The following is an 18,099-nucleotide window of genomic DNA, read 5'->3' as shown; positions in this document are numbered from 1 at the left end:
CAAAATACATCCATCAAGGCGGTTGCAAAGTGTCAACAACTATGGATGAGAAAAATGACTTCGTTTGCAGTTTGCGTGAATGGCTGGGGAGAAAAAATCATGCAAATTCTGTGCTTCAGTAACAGTATTTGCTTCTTCTTTTTTTGTGCAATGGAAATTAATACAAGAAATGCTGCCAATAAACATGTCCTTCTAGTACACAAAACAACCCTGGGACGTTTATCTTGAGAAATTGGGAAGACAAAAAAACCCTGGAACAGTCGTTGTGAAACAATAGACATGCTTCGCCAGGGTATCAAGTTTATTTTGATTATTTGAAGATGGAAACTGCTGCTTTATGGAAGAGCAAAGTTCAATGTCATTGGCACAGTAATGACGTTTTAGAGGGGTGACTCGCTAGAAGTATTTGCCGTGACTCCAGACTTCTCATTTGGGTTCTGTCACCAAACTGTACGTTTAGACGACTCGTATGCACTTCTGGGACTTGTAATAAGTTTCTGGAAACTGTATAGCAAATCACATATTTTCCTTATTAATTGTTCATAGTTTTTATTTTCAGTTTTATTGTTCATAATTATTTACAGTAATAACATATTTTTCCGATTGTGTGCATGACAGCTTTGCCCACACACAATAAGACAGGATGATATGTACGAATATGTGTGAGTATGTTTCATGGATTAATAGGTCACTCCTTTGCTTCAAATCCAACTACATCTCTGGAATATCACTTGCTGTTTATCATCCATATTTTGATATCTCACAATGTGTCGATTGCGTATCTGGAAATTCTAACTACTATTTCGCAGAATTTGACCAGCCTTGCTTTTACCAGTCATTTAAGTCAACTCCCATACTTTCCTTCACAGTGAAGGTTAATGCAGATATATTGTAAATTACACAGAGGTAACATTACAATACTTCCCTTCACTTTCCCCTGTATTACATAACAATCTTTGAGCTGAGGCAGTTATGGTTCTACAACCATCACCAGTTCTCTTGTCATTGTATGTTTCTGGTTGTCTTGCAGTAGAGTAGAGAGGTGGGATGAGATGTGCCTGGTAAAAAAATATACAACATTCATACCTCGGTGGGTTTCTGCAAGTTGGATTTTTTGGGAAAACTGATCAATGAGATTTTTTGAAAAAAAAACAGGTGTGGAATTCATGTAATGAAATGTATTTGCTTAAAAAATGCAGAAGATTATATTTTCTTCTTGTTTAAAGAGGATCCAGCTCAAAATGTACTTTATTATCAAGTTGACACCTTTGTATTTGCACCAGATCCCGGGAGCATCTCACAATAGCGCCACCAACATATGTGATTAAGCAAAACTGGCATATTCGTTTTTCGAAGCCTGCAAATACCAGAGAAATTATAAAAGTGTGTGTGTGTGTGTGGGGGGGGGGGGGGGGGGCTTGAACATAAACTACTAAACTAAAACTGGTTTCTTGTAAATTCTTCTATATTTGAAAGGATGTGTCACCCAAACTTGGTATATTGGCAAATGTAAGACTCGATAGAATCAAGTACGGTCTGGTTAAACAGGTAAATCTGTAAAGGTTGGCTCAAATTGAGACCAAATGTAGTCCAGGGAAACATGTGCATTTTATTCAACTCATAAAAACTTTTGTTATATCACAAAAACTCAGTTGTCATCAGAAGCACTTTTACGTAGTGAACATCATTCTTTTCACTAAATTGCCAATGATTTTTTATGAAGCCAATGGGACACACAAAACAAAAAACACAGACATAATATTTCTTTGAAAAAAAAAACAATTTTTTTAATGCCAATTGCTGATAAATTTCATTACAACTTACTGAAGGGTTAGACCACTTATACAAACAAACAAAAATAAGAGTAATAAGACTAGCACATGTATCACTATTATAGCAGCAAGGTAAACAAATTCAATATCATTATTTAGGATTTTTATACAAGCTGTTCACAAGTGAATGTATTGATGCACCTATGACAACACAGTAAGCACTGCCATATTTACTCTACTTTTTAAATATACAATTTATCCTGAATTTCTCATACTTTTAAGTAAACCTTTTAAAGGCTATATAAACTGTAAAAATAATATGGATTTTAACAAATTTGTTTCTGTCTGGCTCAGTCATGGTAAGCGCCCTCACAGGCCAACAGTGTTGCAAGGTAATTGAAATTTGATGAATAGACTGTGACCCGCACAACTGTTCAATTTAAAATATAACCAATCAACATTTTCTACAGACAGTGGCGGGGTAATCGTAAAACACGATTACCAATACTAATGATTTGTCAGGAATACAGTAGAGACAGTGGCGGGGATAATCGTAATGCACGATACCCAGCACTGACACTTTGCGAGAAATACAGTATGAGAAAATCAGGATTCCTTTTTTAACGAAGTTTTGAGCTAGCATATTACAAATAACTACTTATTTAATAATTCTACTACTAAGACAGTTCACAATTTATATCAAACTCATTGAAACAGTACAATGTGTGTCAATTGCATATAGATAATTGAACATTTCAAGAAATCTTTTTGTACAGAATTACATTTTGTCATTTTCATATTCCATTATCCCACCTTGCATGCTGACGGAAATAGATGTTTTATGTAAATTGCAACAAATTATACATATCCTATGTTTCACATGTAATTCAGTGTACCAAATTTTTTTTTTTTAGATTATTTATTTTATGTGTAAAACAACTATAGTTTTTTTTTTTTTTTTTTTGACTACAACTACCACTACTTTGTGATTAAGTATCCAGATTTATGCAAATCGACATCAATGTATGTAACATGGTATATGTACATTAAAGTCCACAAAATTTGGGATTATATATAAAAAACAGCTGACTGCATACTGGAAGTTAGTTGTGAATGTATGTACCGTCATACATCTATGAAACTGAGTAATTATAATGAAACACACTGTGTTTGATTGCATACTTCTGGTGGGGTGAGAAAGCAAGAAGCGCAATAATTCACAAATTACATTCACACTACACAACTTATACAACACCGTAGGATTAATTATATATTAACATTTCAACTGCTTTTCAAAATATTTGCAGTACATCATATTGTCTAGATAAAACAAGGGTCTGCATAAATCTGGATGCTGATTTTTTTTAATTCTTTCCTCCTTTTTATAAAAAAGAAAAGAAAAACTGAATTGACTAATTTAATACTCGACCAGAAATTATACGGTGGATATGGTCATGATTTTTACTGAGACGAAAATACTGTATTAAAATGCATATAATGATGAGAAAAATTGAAAACTTGGCACTCTTTTTTTTTGACTTATGGCAATTACGGAAGAGGTTTATTTATTCATCATCTCAATTTCTACAGAATATTAATTTGAATGTTAATGTAAGGGTCAATTTGCATATTGTCCGATTTGTTTTGAACCAGTTTGTGGAATTGTTTAGTGGCATCTGAGGTCAGTGTCATGGAGAAAGCTGGCTCAGCGAAAACCTGTTTTCAATATTGCTCATTTTGTTCCCAAGTTTGGAATGTACCTCCTGAATAACGGTTAGATGGGAAACGTATTATATCAATTCATTTTATGAGTATATATCGATGTTTATTCCTTTTCGCACCAGGACACTTCAAGCTATGAGCTGGGGAAAGAACAAGCACACTGACCCACGTACAAATCGTAATACCCTAATCAGGTATGGAGTTACATTCAAGATGCTCCAAATATACAAGTGATTCCCTTTCACCGACTTAGCAAGAGTACATTGTTAGAAATTTATTAAAGCAAGAATTCTAAAAATTCTAAATGTTTAACAAAATATTATGGTCCCATTTTGTATTTATTCTCTTCTTCAAAACAACAACTTTGCTTTGCAATGATTAATATTGGCAAGAGAAAGATGGCTCTATGTCAGTGTCAAATATATTTTTTAATGCATACTATCATTAACATATTTAGTTACGTTGTGTGTTTGGTCTGAGGTGTCAAAATTAAGTGTACTGGTACTTGAATTTCCCTGAAATTAAATCCAGACAGAATACACTATTTATGAACAACTGTTAATAATAAAATATCTGAAAACTAAATTTCTTTAGTGAAGCGTGGAAACATGACCTTGACAACATTAAGAAATTTGGTTTTGTAATAGCAGAGTTAAAACTCAAATTATATCAGGCCAATCAGGAGAGATGTTTCATAGATGGTGTAGATCATAAGTAACCAAGAGGCTATGTGATTGGTGGACCTGTTGGCAACCATATTGGATTAATAAATATTCATAGAGTGACTCTGCTGCTGATATGTTTGACAAGATTATTAATATTAATTTTTTGCTTTGCTGAAAAGGAATGCCAAAAAACATTGAACAAAGTAATCTTGTAGAAATGTTTTCATATGACGTGATTGTATGAAGTGATTGACTGGAGTGACTTGAAATCAAGCAGAACAAACAGATTTACATTTTTAACAGAGATGACGATTTTGACTTAATTTTAAGCCCAAATTATTCATTGCCAGTTAATTATTACCACTTATTGGACTTTAAACATTTAAAAACATTTCTATATTTGAACACTAGATTGGCACTATACCACATTTTTTGATATATGATGCATTAATAAAAGAAAATTTTATAACGTGTGAATTTAAATTTTCCAGTATTCCACAACTAACTATCTGGCTAAAAGAGCAACTGTAACTGATACAATCATGCATGTCCTTTGGCCAAGTTGTTTTACAACAGTATTAGAGGAGTTTCCAGATAGTAAAGTATAATAAGTGTAGTCTTTCAAAGAGTAATTTTCACAAAGAGAGAGACTCAACCATTGTTGATTATTTTTTTTGTAATATTTTAAGATTTGAAATGGTAAATTGGAAAACCAACAAAATTGTATTCTTTTGGTACGTGCATTGCCATATTTAATCATCATATATTTTTATATTCAAAAATCTTGTGTTTTGTTTCTCATAAACTATGGGGAGTGGGTAAAACTGACAAGGTCATGGAAGTACGTTCGATAATAATAATAATAAACCTTTGTGATGTACATACATATATCAGGACAGCTGGCATTATTTAGTCTCAATTATATTGAGGATTCAAGACAGTTGGCATGCTAGCTACATTTAAAAAAACAAAATACAACACAAGGCATTAAAAACACACACCCAATTTGATTGGGAGAATATCTTTGCTTTGAAAGCTTTTCGTGGTACTCATTTGTAAGAAATAAAAAAAAAAGTTACACTGCTATAACACATACTAAAATGCTTCTGAAAATAATCAGAATAAAAATTAATCGCTTTTTTTAAATTTCAATAATCTCCCCCCCCCCCTCCATACTTTAAAATGTATGACCATCTTGGTTCTTTTTACTGCTGAAATAAAGTTTCAAAAAATCAAAAAAATAAAGTTTTTATACTATTGTATCTGTAACAAATGGAAGCATAAAAATGGAAATGATTGCAAACCATCGTCTCGTTTCATGTACTCTGCTGTGTTGACAATGGCAGCCATATGTAATCCAAACTACCTACCCCAAACATTGCATACTTGTTAAGAAAATGTTGACAATTCTTCACTTGTATTTTTTTTAAAGGTTTATAATTTTTTTTAATGCATTTGCATCCAAACAGTCCTCGTTAAAATAAATCAACTCCTCACCTGCCTCATTGTACTGTGTCTTGGAAGCATTATTTCAATGCCAATGTTGTCGCTGAAACAAAAAACAAAATTGTATTCTTTGCACCAGCCTTCATGCTGATATCATATATTTACTACTATGTAATATTTTATCGAAAAAAAAATCACTAGGCAACGAAAAAAGAAGAAACACCACTTTCTTGAACTAAAAACAAAAACTGGCAAGTCCAAAATTCCAATCATAGTGTACTTTTTTGTCCATCAAACTGTAAATTCAGACAAAAATTCAGACTGAATAGGATGATATGTTTACAAAATACTGAACCAATTAAGCAGTAACTACAAACCACATATCAATGCCATTATCATCAAAAGAAATTGCCTTTTAAAAATAAAATGAACAAAACACACAGTACTCTATATAATGAATGTTCACAATACCAGCAGCAGCAGACTTTCTGTTGCTAGCTACCCGGTATATCAGACTTTCTGTTGCCCGCTACCTGGTATATCAGACTTTCTGTTGTCCGCTACCCAGTATATCAGACGTTCTGTTGTCCGCTACCCGGTATATCAGACTTTCTGTTGTCCGCTACCCGGTATATCACTGCTCGCTTTAAGCTTGCCTACTTGCTCTCGCGCATCAACAAAAGATGAGTATGGCGATTTGGACCCACTGAGATACGACTGTTTTGTAGCGTTCTGTAAGACTTCAGGCCGTACGATCTGTACCGAACCATATCCACTCCCGTATGTTAAGTCTATGGGAGTCTCTTGACTATGAGCATAATTGCCGTATGCTGACATATGCGTGTAATGGTTACCTTGGTATGCCGGATGTGTTGCGAGGTTCATACCGCCATATGGAGAGTATGTATATTTACTATAGTTTGCGTAGGGTGCCATTCCAGCATATGCTGTGGTTACTGAATCAGTGGTGAGTACGTGTGGATGGATGTTGATGACAGATTGTTTAGCGTTTTGTAGCAAACTGGCATGGGCACTGCTGATAGCGCTAAGTGATGTCGCTGTCTCTGAGTGCTGGTACGTGTCTTTCATCAATTCCATTGGAGAAAGTGTTGTCGGTGGGGTTAGATTAGGATGTTGCTGTTGTTGTTGCATCATGGTACTGACTGATGCCGTCAGTGAGCTGACAGGTGGGAGGATAAACCCAGACTTGGTTGTTTCAGTTGCCGGCGGCGTCAGAACAGATTCTGGAATCCCCGTGCTTGGGCTGGATATCGATGATGTTTTACGAAAAGGACTTTTAGGAATGTCTTGTGCACCCAGCGTTGTTTGGCTGACCGGTGAATGACTCATATTCCGGTGTATCATTACAGAGTGGTTTCGGGTAAATGGACTATCAGGAGTATCGATCAACGTTGTTTGCTCCGGTGTTATTTCGCGATTAGGTGGGTTGTCCCAACTCTCCAACTGGAAGTCAGTCTCATGATGTTCCGACTTGACTCCTAAGCTGGAATCAAATGGTGGGGACGGAATGCAAGGGGTTTGATCAGTACAACAATTAGCACCATCAAGCATGGAAGTTATATCACCGCCACCATTAACAGCTCCAGTACTGCTTACATGGCTATCGCAAGAATCAACATCAGTAATATCATCTGTCTTTCTTGTTTGCCCTTGTCTTCTGATTGGTTCATCACTTGCAGTGATATTTGTTCCATTATAGTTCATTCCTTCTGTTACAGGACTCTCCACACTCAGAGAATCACTATCTTTCGCTGTCTCTGATTGCACCGTTGACTCGTCTGTGATGACTGTGTGTTTCTTATCTGCCACTGCATCGCACTGACGAGTTTCGTATCGCCTTTTCTTGTTACTCTTGCTTCGAGCTCCTTTCGCTCTCTTCTTTCCTTTTCGAGAACCATGTTTATTATTCTGTGTCACTTTGTTTCTTTTGTTTCCATGGTTACCTTGCTCACTGTCTTCACTGTCGTTTGAGCTGTCCTTCTGTTCTACATCTTCATTGTCTGAAAAATGATGAATAGAAACTGTGAACAGAACAGCACAAAGTGAAATAGAATATAACATAGAACTTAGAAGTGCAAAACAGAATAGAATATAATATAGAATAGAATAGAATAGAATAGAATAGAATAGAATAGAATAGAATAGAATAGAATAGAATAGAATAGAATTGAATAAAATAGAATTGAATAGAACATAAGGTTACAGAACAGAATACAATAGAAAATATTATAATGGAAAATAACATAACAAAATAGAATAGAATAAAATAATATGAAATATTGAAGTATTTCTGTGTTTATTGGTTGTCTGAGCTGTAACTATTTTTTTCTTCGATTGATAAAACATTTCCTGTGCCAATTTGTGATGACCATTGCCAGAATGTGTACACTGAAAGCATAGCATATATGCGCCATCTATTGAAATCTACAAGATGAGAAATTACTGGAGCGCCTGGGCAAAATGTCATCTTGAGAGACAAGCTTCTCGCTGACAGCCTCTCACTGGTGAATTTATGTATTATTTTCAGTGTGCAATGTGCGTCATGATTTCTACAGTCCTCACCACATGACTGATTTCAATGAAATGTACAATGTACTTGACTCCTAGTTTCGACATCGAATTTTATGTGATATTAGCCTCTTGTAGGTCCACTTTGTCTATACAATTGTGTCGATAAGATTTTGTCATTTTTATAAAGTTATATTTAAACAATAAACAAATTTGAAAATCACAGCTACTGCTGTTTTAAGAATCATCATACCTTACATATTTTTGGGACAGGAATTTCCTAAAACATTGCCTACCGGTAATCATTGACTTTTTTTAATTCTGACGCAAAAAATCTGGGTACATGAATTATGATCTCAATTTTACTGATTTTCCAACCTACAATGACTGCCATAGTAGGATTTAAAGCTGCATTTCCACTGGAAATGCGTATGTGTCTGTTTTACTGTTCTATTATTTTTTCTTCTAAACGACGTCACATACTATTGACAATTGTTTAAATTTACAGCTTGGCTGTAAATGCAAAACTGGCTTTTAACAGATCTCTAAAACTGGGCGCTATATCAGTATGTAAACAGGGAAGTGATATGTAATACATAGTGCATGTTTTCACTTTTCAGTTGACGTCAATAGTGGCGTCGTGATTAGGTATCATCAAAGTTTTGCATAAAACTATTATGCTACTTTATCAGTAATCACAAATCTGTGCTATACATCTAAGATAAAATAATGTGAGATTATATATTTATTATTCATGGGTCGAAATCCAAATCCTAAAATGTCATTAAATATATTACTGCAAAGTTGTTTTTATAATGGCATACAAACATTCTGTATACGTTGTTTTGCTACAGTTCATGAGAAAATTGTACAATTTTCATGGACCATTTTTTCCATATATTCTGTATAATTGTTGATCTGCATTGAAACCTGAACTGTAAAACCAATGTAAAACAATTTGGTTGTTATGTGATGTTTAAGTGTTATGCCTAAATTGACCTGTTCTGCGCTACATACGTAATAGCATGCAGATATGCAAATAATGTCTGTGAAAAATGTCAATAATAATCTTGCTTGTAACAAACCTGTATCACTGCTTGAGCCAGCTTCACTTTCTGAAGTATCTGAAGACTCTGATGTATCATCGGTGGGTCGGTTTGGTAACTGTGATATATCCATCACACAATTCTTGTACTCAACAGGGCTACAGAGATAACATATTACATTCTTGAATTCACTCTACATATATTATGTTAATTTGAAAAATTAACAAAGCTTGACATTATTTTATATCTTAAATTAATCATTTGTGTGTAAAATAATGGAAAGTTAATTATACCAACATTATGGTGGTGCTATAAGGTCTTTTTTATTTTGTTTTGAAGCCAAATTGATATTTGTATAATTTGTGTCACACCAGCATCTTGATGATAAGACTGTAAATAATTTCAATGCTGAATGTGATATTCAGACTGATAAATCCCGTAAATTGTAAATTGTTAATAAATGTAGTTTGTATCACAAGACAGATTCTTGAAGACATCACAACTTCAAGGATGGAGGCTATACATTAATTATTTATACCGAGCACAGAGAGTATACGTTAATTATTCATACAGAATTTTGCGGACAGTTTCAAGGATCCCTGGACTATGCTATGAATTGTCAGTGCAAGGAGGTTCAAGCAAATTTGTATGTCATTTTTGTTATACTTTCATATTATGATACTGAAAATGAAATAAATAACCGGGGTCACCAGAGAGTTGGAATTGTTACATACAATGTCTGTATTTGCGTCTACAGTAAAATTATATCTTCATAATTTTAAATTTTGCTCGGTGACACATACTGGATGAAAATTCGTATATAATTATTGACAACATGAATCCTAATATTGTTAAAGTTCTCTCCCATAATGCATTGCATATATGTGCAGTAACGGGATTGTGTAGGATTCGTGAAGACAACATTTTGCGACAGTCACTGAGACCACATTTTGTGTACCGCAACAAATTTTTCATGATTTTTTCTGACTTATGTAAATTTGTCTCTCCATTTTAAATCTGTTTACAGTAAACAAAAGTTTTGATTACATGAATATATTACCTGAGAATATAGTTGATACATACTACTACCCTGTCGTTAGTATTCTTGGAACATGTCACGGTGCAGCTCGTTTGCATCCAAATATAACCACCGGTTTTCGTCAGCCACTTGTAGTATCCAGTAACAACTTGTCCTTTGGTTATTACTGCAAATAATGACATTGTGTTTTGAATATTTAAAGAATGCACCTGATTGCCTGCTTGGAATGTATGGCGACACCTGATTGGGTTATTTAAATTAAATCGAATATTCTGATTGGCTGTTTTTGATATAAAGTGACATGTGATTGGACAGGCATTTCAGGTGCTCAGTTGTCAATTAAAGATGCAGAAGGTTCAGAATATCGCAGCTAGGATAGTTTGAGGAAGTTGCATCACACCAGATTTTATCAAACTGCACTGTTTAAGAGTTAAGTATAGAATTCAATATAAAATGCTACTGCAAGTTTATAAATCAGTTACTGGTCGATCACTGGCATATATCTGTCATATGCTGAATTCATATATTTTTAATAAATCATCCCCAAAATCATCATCTTGTATTAAAGCTACTAATCATACCCAGGGCAAATTTGGTAACTTGTGGAGATTGTAAAATGTTTGTGGTTGCACCACGATTATGAAATGTTTTACCACACAACATCACAAACTGCTCTGATTTCAACAAATTTAATAAGACTCTGCTCAAAACGGTTCTGTTCAAAAAAGCACATATGATGTAAAAATGTCTATTATATATATTCAATTGTTATTATTGTCATGAATGTAATTCTCATCTTTGTTTGATATATTGTAATATGCTCTTCATCAGTTCAATTGTAAAAGGCGCAATATAAGTTAATACTATTTATTAGTCCTTGGACTGTGGGAGAGGCATCCTTTGTAAAGAATAACATACTGTGGAATACTTTATTTTCGCTGAAATTAATTTTCGCTGAAAAGGCTTTTTGGGCGTTTTGTACGGAATTTATTTTCACTGATTTTTGATTAGTTTAATGTGAAATATAGGAAAAAAGTATATTCGCTGGATTGTATTTTCACGGAATCATCCCTTCAGCGAAAATAAATGCCAAGTGAAAATAAAGTATTCTACAGTATTTGACAAAGACTTTATAAACTGAACTACTATTACTGTAAATTAGGGGATGTCATTCACCTGTTGTAACGTGTATGTGTCACCATTAAAAAACAACAACAAAGAAACACATAACTTTTTTCATGAAACATACATAATGCAATTTAATATCCTGGTCTTTTTCCCAAGTTATTGTGAGATGATAAACTTTGTACAACGTGGAAAAACTGAACACAATGTAGCGTCAATGTTAGAGATGAACATCAAATTTAATTAACCTTCGTTTGTGTGCATTATTTTCTTCAAAGAGGAAATTAAAGGAAGGAAGGCAATGTCCAGCTTTATAATACCATGAATGCTCAAACAAACATGTCATTCACTACTGAACCTTTGATCAGTGCACAACCGCTGGAATACTAACCAACTGACTTTCCAACCAAGAGCAGGTACGGGCAAGGTGATATTTTCAGTGATACGTAACAGGCAAAAAAATCACATAAAACATTTACTCTAAAAACAGAGCAAAATTTGAAATTCTTTGTTTGCCTCTCTTTGGGCATGGAGGTTAAGCTCAAGTATAAACAAAATTATCATTTTAATAGTGACAGAAAACTAAAATTCAGTCTTCAAATACTCCCAAACTATAACATTTTACATTGAAATAATTACAGAATTACTTTGCATTATGTAAGTCATAAATTGTAGAAGTTTATGTTGAAGGGTCAATGGTAAGTGATTGGCTTAGCCACTCATCATTATGGAGTTTGTGCTCAGTTAACTAGAGAATACCCATGATGCTCTGCTTCATTTTTATATTTTGCTATTTTCTCTAATATGAATGTTATAATGTGAATATTTGTTCATGTATATTATATGTAAAGATATTCCCTCACTACTGCATGTGTACAGAGCAGTGTTGGTTGCTTCAGTAAGTTATATGGGGTGAGTGTATGTGCAGCACGGAGCTCCATACATGTCTGTAGCTTGATGATTTGTTTGTTTGTCCACGGTATTAATTATATTTAGAATTTAGAAATCAACAAAGTATTGTGGAATACAATGTACTTATTTTCAAGCTTCTTTTTGGCGGGCTACAAGGTTAAATCACTGAAGAGGAGAGACTGTAACTTCTAATAAATAGTAATTGTTTTAAACATAAAATCTGAATAATTAAAAAAAAAGATATAGCAAAAAAAAAAATACATGTAGCACGTGTAAAAAAAATTTAAAAAAGTCTTGCTCATGTCAATAAAAACATATTTTTAAATTAATATATCACTTTGTTTTCATTATCTCATTTCTTAACAACTTTTGTTACTGCAAGTACTAGCCTGCAGTGCCAATGAATGTTAACTTTTTAGATATATGAAAGTTGACAGACAGGGAATACTTACAATCTGCATGACTGTCCCTCATTGCCGCAATATCTTCTGCATGTAAGAAATCATAAAAGCTCTTTCCTAAAACATCACTTGCAGTAAAGTCCATGAATTGGCTTATCCTACAGAATTATATACAAAAAAAATTGAAATTAGTTACTAAATTCAAACATAGACCCTCTACTGGAGGATCTATGATTCAAACTTAAAATCAGTACTGAGAATCAAGAAAAGATGTGAGATCGCCCTCAAGAGTCACCAGGCAAGCAGGCAATATTTTAAAATGTGGCCACTAGAGGGCTCACAACAACCTCTCTGTGATACACCTCAACACCATTAGCTCATGAAATTACGAGGTAAAACTCATTTTCTACGGTTACGCCATCGTTCCCAGGAATGAGTTATTGGTGTAGAGTATAACGTAGCGTTGGCAGTTTTATTATTTAATGACTTTGTAATAACAGAGGCATGGGTCAGCGTGACGTGTCGTTTATTGCTTTTGCTTTCTACCCAACGAATACATTTACGTAGTATGGAAAAGCAAGACAGTAATCAACTCTTTACACTGCGTTTACGAGCGTCTACGAAGGTCTCCCTATGGTTATATTATAGTCTCTGACACTTTATAATAGCAACTTGCATGTCTGTCTCCCCAGCAGGCCTGTTTCCCATCTAATAAAGGTGGTCAATTTGGTAAGACTAAAAAAAACAGCAGCTATGCAGATATAGATCATCTTGGCAGCGATCTCATCCTTTTTGTATCCCACTGTTTTATTGTACGCTTAAAATATAATGTCACAGATAACATGACATTTATGCTTCAAACTCATAAAATATTGTGCACGCACATGTCGACTGTTTAAGAACCCCACCCTATATATCGTATGGTACAAGCTTTAGTAGAGCCCGGTATATGCTAACTTAAATTAGTAACACTGCTTGGCTTTGATGCGTCTACTGACAAATGATTATTTATGAAGGGAAAGCATTAAAAAGTGATGTTTTTCACAATTACGGCAGTTCGAAAGAAATGAGTTCTGACAATGCATGTATGTATAAATTGAGAGCTCGCAACGTGTTTGAAAAACGTCCAAGATTACATGTATTGTATAGGGAAATAAATTATGAAATCTCCGTACAATATAGCATGTTTTGCTAGGAGTGGATGGTGCAATAAAATTGACCGACCTTCTACCATATTAAATGAGAAAGTACGAGAAAAGAAATGACCTTTGCGCTCAGATAATGACAATTCACACTCCAAATTAAAGCCTAATTTAGATAATGATGAATTTGAAATGCATATTAAGGCTGTACAAACATGTTTTTATTAGGACAAGTTGGCGGGGGTCGGGGAGTCATGTATTTTTATAAATGACAGGATGTGTATAATAGTAACGGACAAGTCCGCTGCATTCAAGGCCGTGCGAGAAGAGTAGATTAAATTTGTTTGAAAACAGTTATCAATTCATAGTGAATTAACCTCCGTAATGCGTCCAACCCGACTCTGCCAACTTTCATTAGACATTTCACCTACTTCTTCTTTGTACCAGCACAGATAAATATTATCCCCAGAGAGGTATTATGATTAGGAATTAGCTGCAAAGGTCTCAAAAGAATACATGCAAACTCTGCGGGTCGGACCTAAGCTACGCCGTAATTGGCATGGCATCTAGGAAATGAAATGCATTGCTTTTAGGGTTAGTAATTACCAATGTCACGTATGTTCAATTATCTCTGTCCAACTGTACTACCTGTCTTGTTTCAATCTTCGTTTGTTTATTTCATATTTTCAGGGCAAGCAGTATACGCATATACTTGCGGCTTTAATTTTGCCCGAGACAGTAGCGGTAAATATTTAACAGGACTGAAGTCAGAGAAGGAGGTATTTCGCCAAATCATTAAAATCGTTTAAAATTCCTAGAAATGAAAATTAAATGATTGACAAAGAAAATCCAAAACATGACAGTTCATATTGAACAAACCTGTAGTATTCTTATACTCTTTCAACCCTTTGAATTCCATCGTTTTTTCCCGCCCAAATATTCAAACAATATTTTGCACATTTTAATGTATTATTCTATAATTTCTGTTAATTTGGAGCAAATAATTTTACATTAGCTACATGTCTCGATCAAAATCTTTGAAAAAAGTCTCATTTTGTGAAAGACTACAAAAGTTGACTAAATTAGACCTGTCTTACCTTGAGTCACAAAAGGCGATTTTCAGATCCATATTGGCCTTACAGACAAACAGATCACATTCTATACGTATTTCGTTAATGGTAGGTGATGGCAGTGCATGGGCCAGTGCAACAAAACCAATAATTGTTATCGGCTGCCGCTGTGTGTGGGTCAATATCATTCTAGGTCTGAGTCGACCGCTAATTTGAACGACCTGGGAAACAAAGCGAGAGAATGACATGAGTTAATAACTAAAATTGTATTGGATCACACACTACTTCAAACTGTGTAATTTTTCACACAAAATAGTCCTCTTCGATATGTGCTAATTTTTTTCAAATTTAGAAAATAAAATTCTGCACAGAGAAAAAAATTAGAAAAAAAAATTAAAATTCTACATAGAAAGTGAACTATACTTTTAAAAAAAATACGTTAAACACTAACAATTGGTAGAATATTAAATTAAATAACAATGAAAAATATTGTCCAAAATGTTGGAAGATAAATCAAGAAACAGCGACAATTCAGAGATAATTGTAAGACCATTCCTGTATCATAAAGAATATGAGTACCCATATATATTTTAACTATGTTATCTACAGGATTTTGGTGATTCTAAGAATTCTCAAAGGAATTCTTGTAAATTTATAGGATCAAATCAAATAGGTTTATCTTGAGAAATACTAAAATAAATTTGATAAAGTTTCTTAATGGGATCAACCTGATTTGATCTTGTATGGATACACATTAGTTATACAGGATTTCCATAGTGTTCTATATGCTTGTGACTACTGGAGTTCCATAGTGTTCTATGGGATGGTGACTACTGGAGTTCCATAGTGTTCTATGGGATGGTGACTACTGGACTTCCATAGTGTTATATGGGATGGTGACTACTGGACATCCATAGTGTTCTATGGGATATTGTGAATCCTGGATTTTGATTTTGTTCAAGACTAGTAAATTTCAATTGTGTTCTATGGGATTGTGACTAGTATATTCCCCCTGTGTTCTATGGGATTGTACCTACCAAATTTCCACGGTCTTCCATGGGTTTGTGACCCTGGATTTTTATTGTGTTCTATGGGACTTTGCTTTGTATGGTATGGTATGATCAATTTGGATTAGCAAAATGAGACAAGATCATTAGAATATCTTTTATTAGTGCTGATAGAAAATTCAATTGTGAAATTTTTGAACATCATTATCATTACGGCCCAAATTTTGGTGAAAATTTTGTGCATTTCTATGTATTTTTGTATAATTTATTTGTATAATTTATTTAACGTCTTGATCAAACATCAATTAAAAAGGGCTACAAAATGTAATCAGGTTTATACTGGGAATGGTGAAAAAAAACTAATTTTGGTGCTCAAAGGGTACTATAACATCAAAATGTTTGAAAATAATATTCTAAATTTCCCTTACTTTGTAGCCAGATGACTTTATGTGCACACCTCTTTTGGTCAGCGTAGACTTGAGACGCAGGAAGAAAGACCGCTCATAGCGTGGGTTGGCAGACATAGTCATTGTCATTCCTGTGGGCGAGAACACAATCAAGTCAAAGCCCAATCAAACCCATTGAAGAAAAAATTGAGTAAAGTGATTTGCTTGTGTTGATCTAATTGGGGCAAGTGTTGAGGGATCTGCGCAAGAAATCCACATGCGATTATCCATCCACTCCCAGAGGTCATCTGCTGTCTGATTCAATGAGGACTGTTAGTTACATTGAAATAATCCAAAACAAGTGATGCGTACGGTAATGGCGGTGAACATCATGTACATGTTAAATATCCATTGCAGTCAACTCAGCCTGCCACTGGCTAGATATCTCCACTCTTATAGCTTTACATCAATTGTAACTTCGGGCCCCAGGAGAGTGGGAATTACAACTCAGAACACATGTTTTGTTGAAAACTTTGCAACAGATCTACTTGCTATTGAGATCATGCCTAACTCTTGCATATTTTGATACAACTTTTTTTTCTATCTCAATGGGCACGCTGCTGACAGACTCCACTGGCACCTGTTAATAGGCTAGTTGAATTTATTGATTTATTCAACAAGAAAACAACACCATTTTTTTATACTCGTATTATTATTTCTTAAATTTTTTTTAATTTCATTCCACCATATAACACTCAAGTTTCATTGCATTTCTTTTTCTGCTGCACTGTATTAATTTCGCAAACTTGATGTATATTCCTTTATTATCAAAGTTTGGATTTAATAGTTTAATTTGCGGGCCGATATTCAGCAAACATAATCCGCTGTTCAATATTAAAAACAGACATTTTCACAATTACACCATATGTGTGTGCAATGACTGTTTGCCTGTTATGCCGATTTCATTACCGTTCTCTTGGAACCTTTTGAAAACTTATCCTACCTTAAATAAACACAAGAGTTGATTCAAGGAAAATTGATTACTTATCCTAGCCTACAGGTTTTCTCAAATTTTTTTTTTGCAGCAGGAATGATGACTTAGTTACAAGTTTTAGTCTTCGTTGCAATGACAATCATTTCTCGTAAACATGAGATATTTTTGTTCCCTCCCAAAGATAAATGTGTTTGAGACATGTCAAATGGCATATCCATTACTAGCAGGTCCTCTGGTTGTAAATGTCACAAGCAATTGCATTCCTATTAATTTCCACCATTCCATTTGGAGGTGATTGTCAGGGTGTTGATTAATTCATTTTGCTTTCTCATATGGAGAATTGCTTTTTCTTCCTCTTAATTACCAATTGGCTTTCAGTAGTCTTCCACCTGCTCGGTAATCCCCCTCTTTCTTACTCTCGGCTTCCCCTCTCACCAATCTTGTTATTAGTTGGTAGCTTTAACGCATCTCTGCCCAAAACGTCTCTGTAATTTGTTCAAGATTGTTCGTTCTAGTTCTTTTTTGGTAGTATATTGATTTCAGACAATAAATGAAGCTAACCTGACCAACTAGCAGCCATACCTATGTGCTGCAAATTGTATATGATCCCTATGGAGCAGAGGAAGATGTAAGCGAAGTAAAAAACAAATCCCTCGAGTTGTGATACTGATCCCCATCCAGTTAGCCGAGGTCACTTTTCTTTTCAATCGATACGTATGTTCGCTACCATCACTGGTATTGACTTTAATCAAAGTACTGATAACTGACATTGTCACTTCATTATTACCCATAGCAACCATATTTTGTGCCATGTGTGTTTATTAATATAGGTGTCACTAACGT

At 34.3% G+C, this 18,099-nt stretch overlaps 1 protein-coding gene across 3 annotated transcripts in view; it reads right to left on the bottom strand.

The window, feature by feature from the left end:
* Positions 1–1,761: 1,761 nt before the first annotated feature.
* Positions 1,762–18,099, bottom strand: part of LOC100369556 (uncharacterized) — a 140,023-nt gene continuing 123,685 nt past the window's right edge. For all 3 annotated transcript variants that reach the window (XM_085492549.1, XM_085492552.1, XM_085492554.1), the window contains 6 exons: positions 16,305–16,414; positions 14,897–15,090; positions 12,709–12,815; positions 10,241–10,385; positions 9,220–9,338; positions 1,762–7,626 (listed from right to left, as the gene is read on the bottom strand). In XM_085492549.1, coding sequence (XP_085348675.1) covers positions 6,209–7,626; positions 9,220–9,338; positions 10,241–10,385; positions 12,709–12,815; positions 14,897–15,090; positions 16,305–16,414 — 2,093 coding nt within the window. In that variant the 3' untranslated portion in view covers positions 1,762–6,208. The remainder of the gene's footprint in view (positions 7,627–9,219; positions 9,339–10,240; positions 10,386–12,708; positions 12,816–14,896; positions 15,091–16,304; positions 16,415–18,099) is intronic.

This window comes from Saccoglossus kowalevskii, chromosome 2, assembly GCF_978046115.1.
Source record: "Saccoglossus kowalevskii chromosome 2, keSacKowa6.1, whole genome shotgun sequence".
Lineage (NCBI taxonomy): Eukaryota > Metazoa > Hemichordata > Enteropneusta > Harrimaniidae > Saccoglossus > Saccoglossus kowalevskii.
The sequence above is the reverse complement of the archived record's forward strand: the minus strand, read 5'-3'. Positions and strand labels throughout refer to the sequence as shown.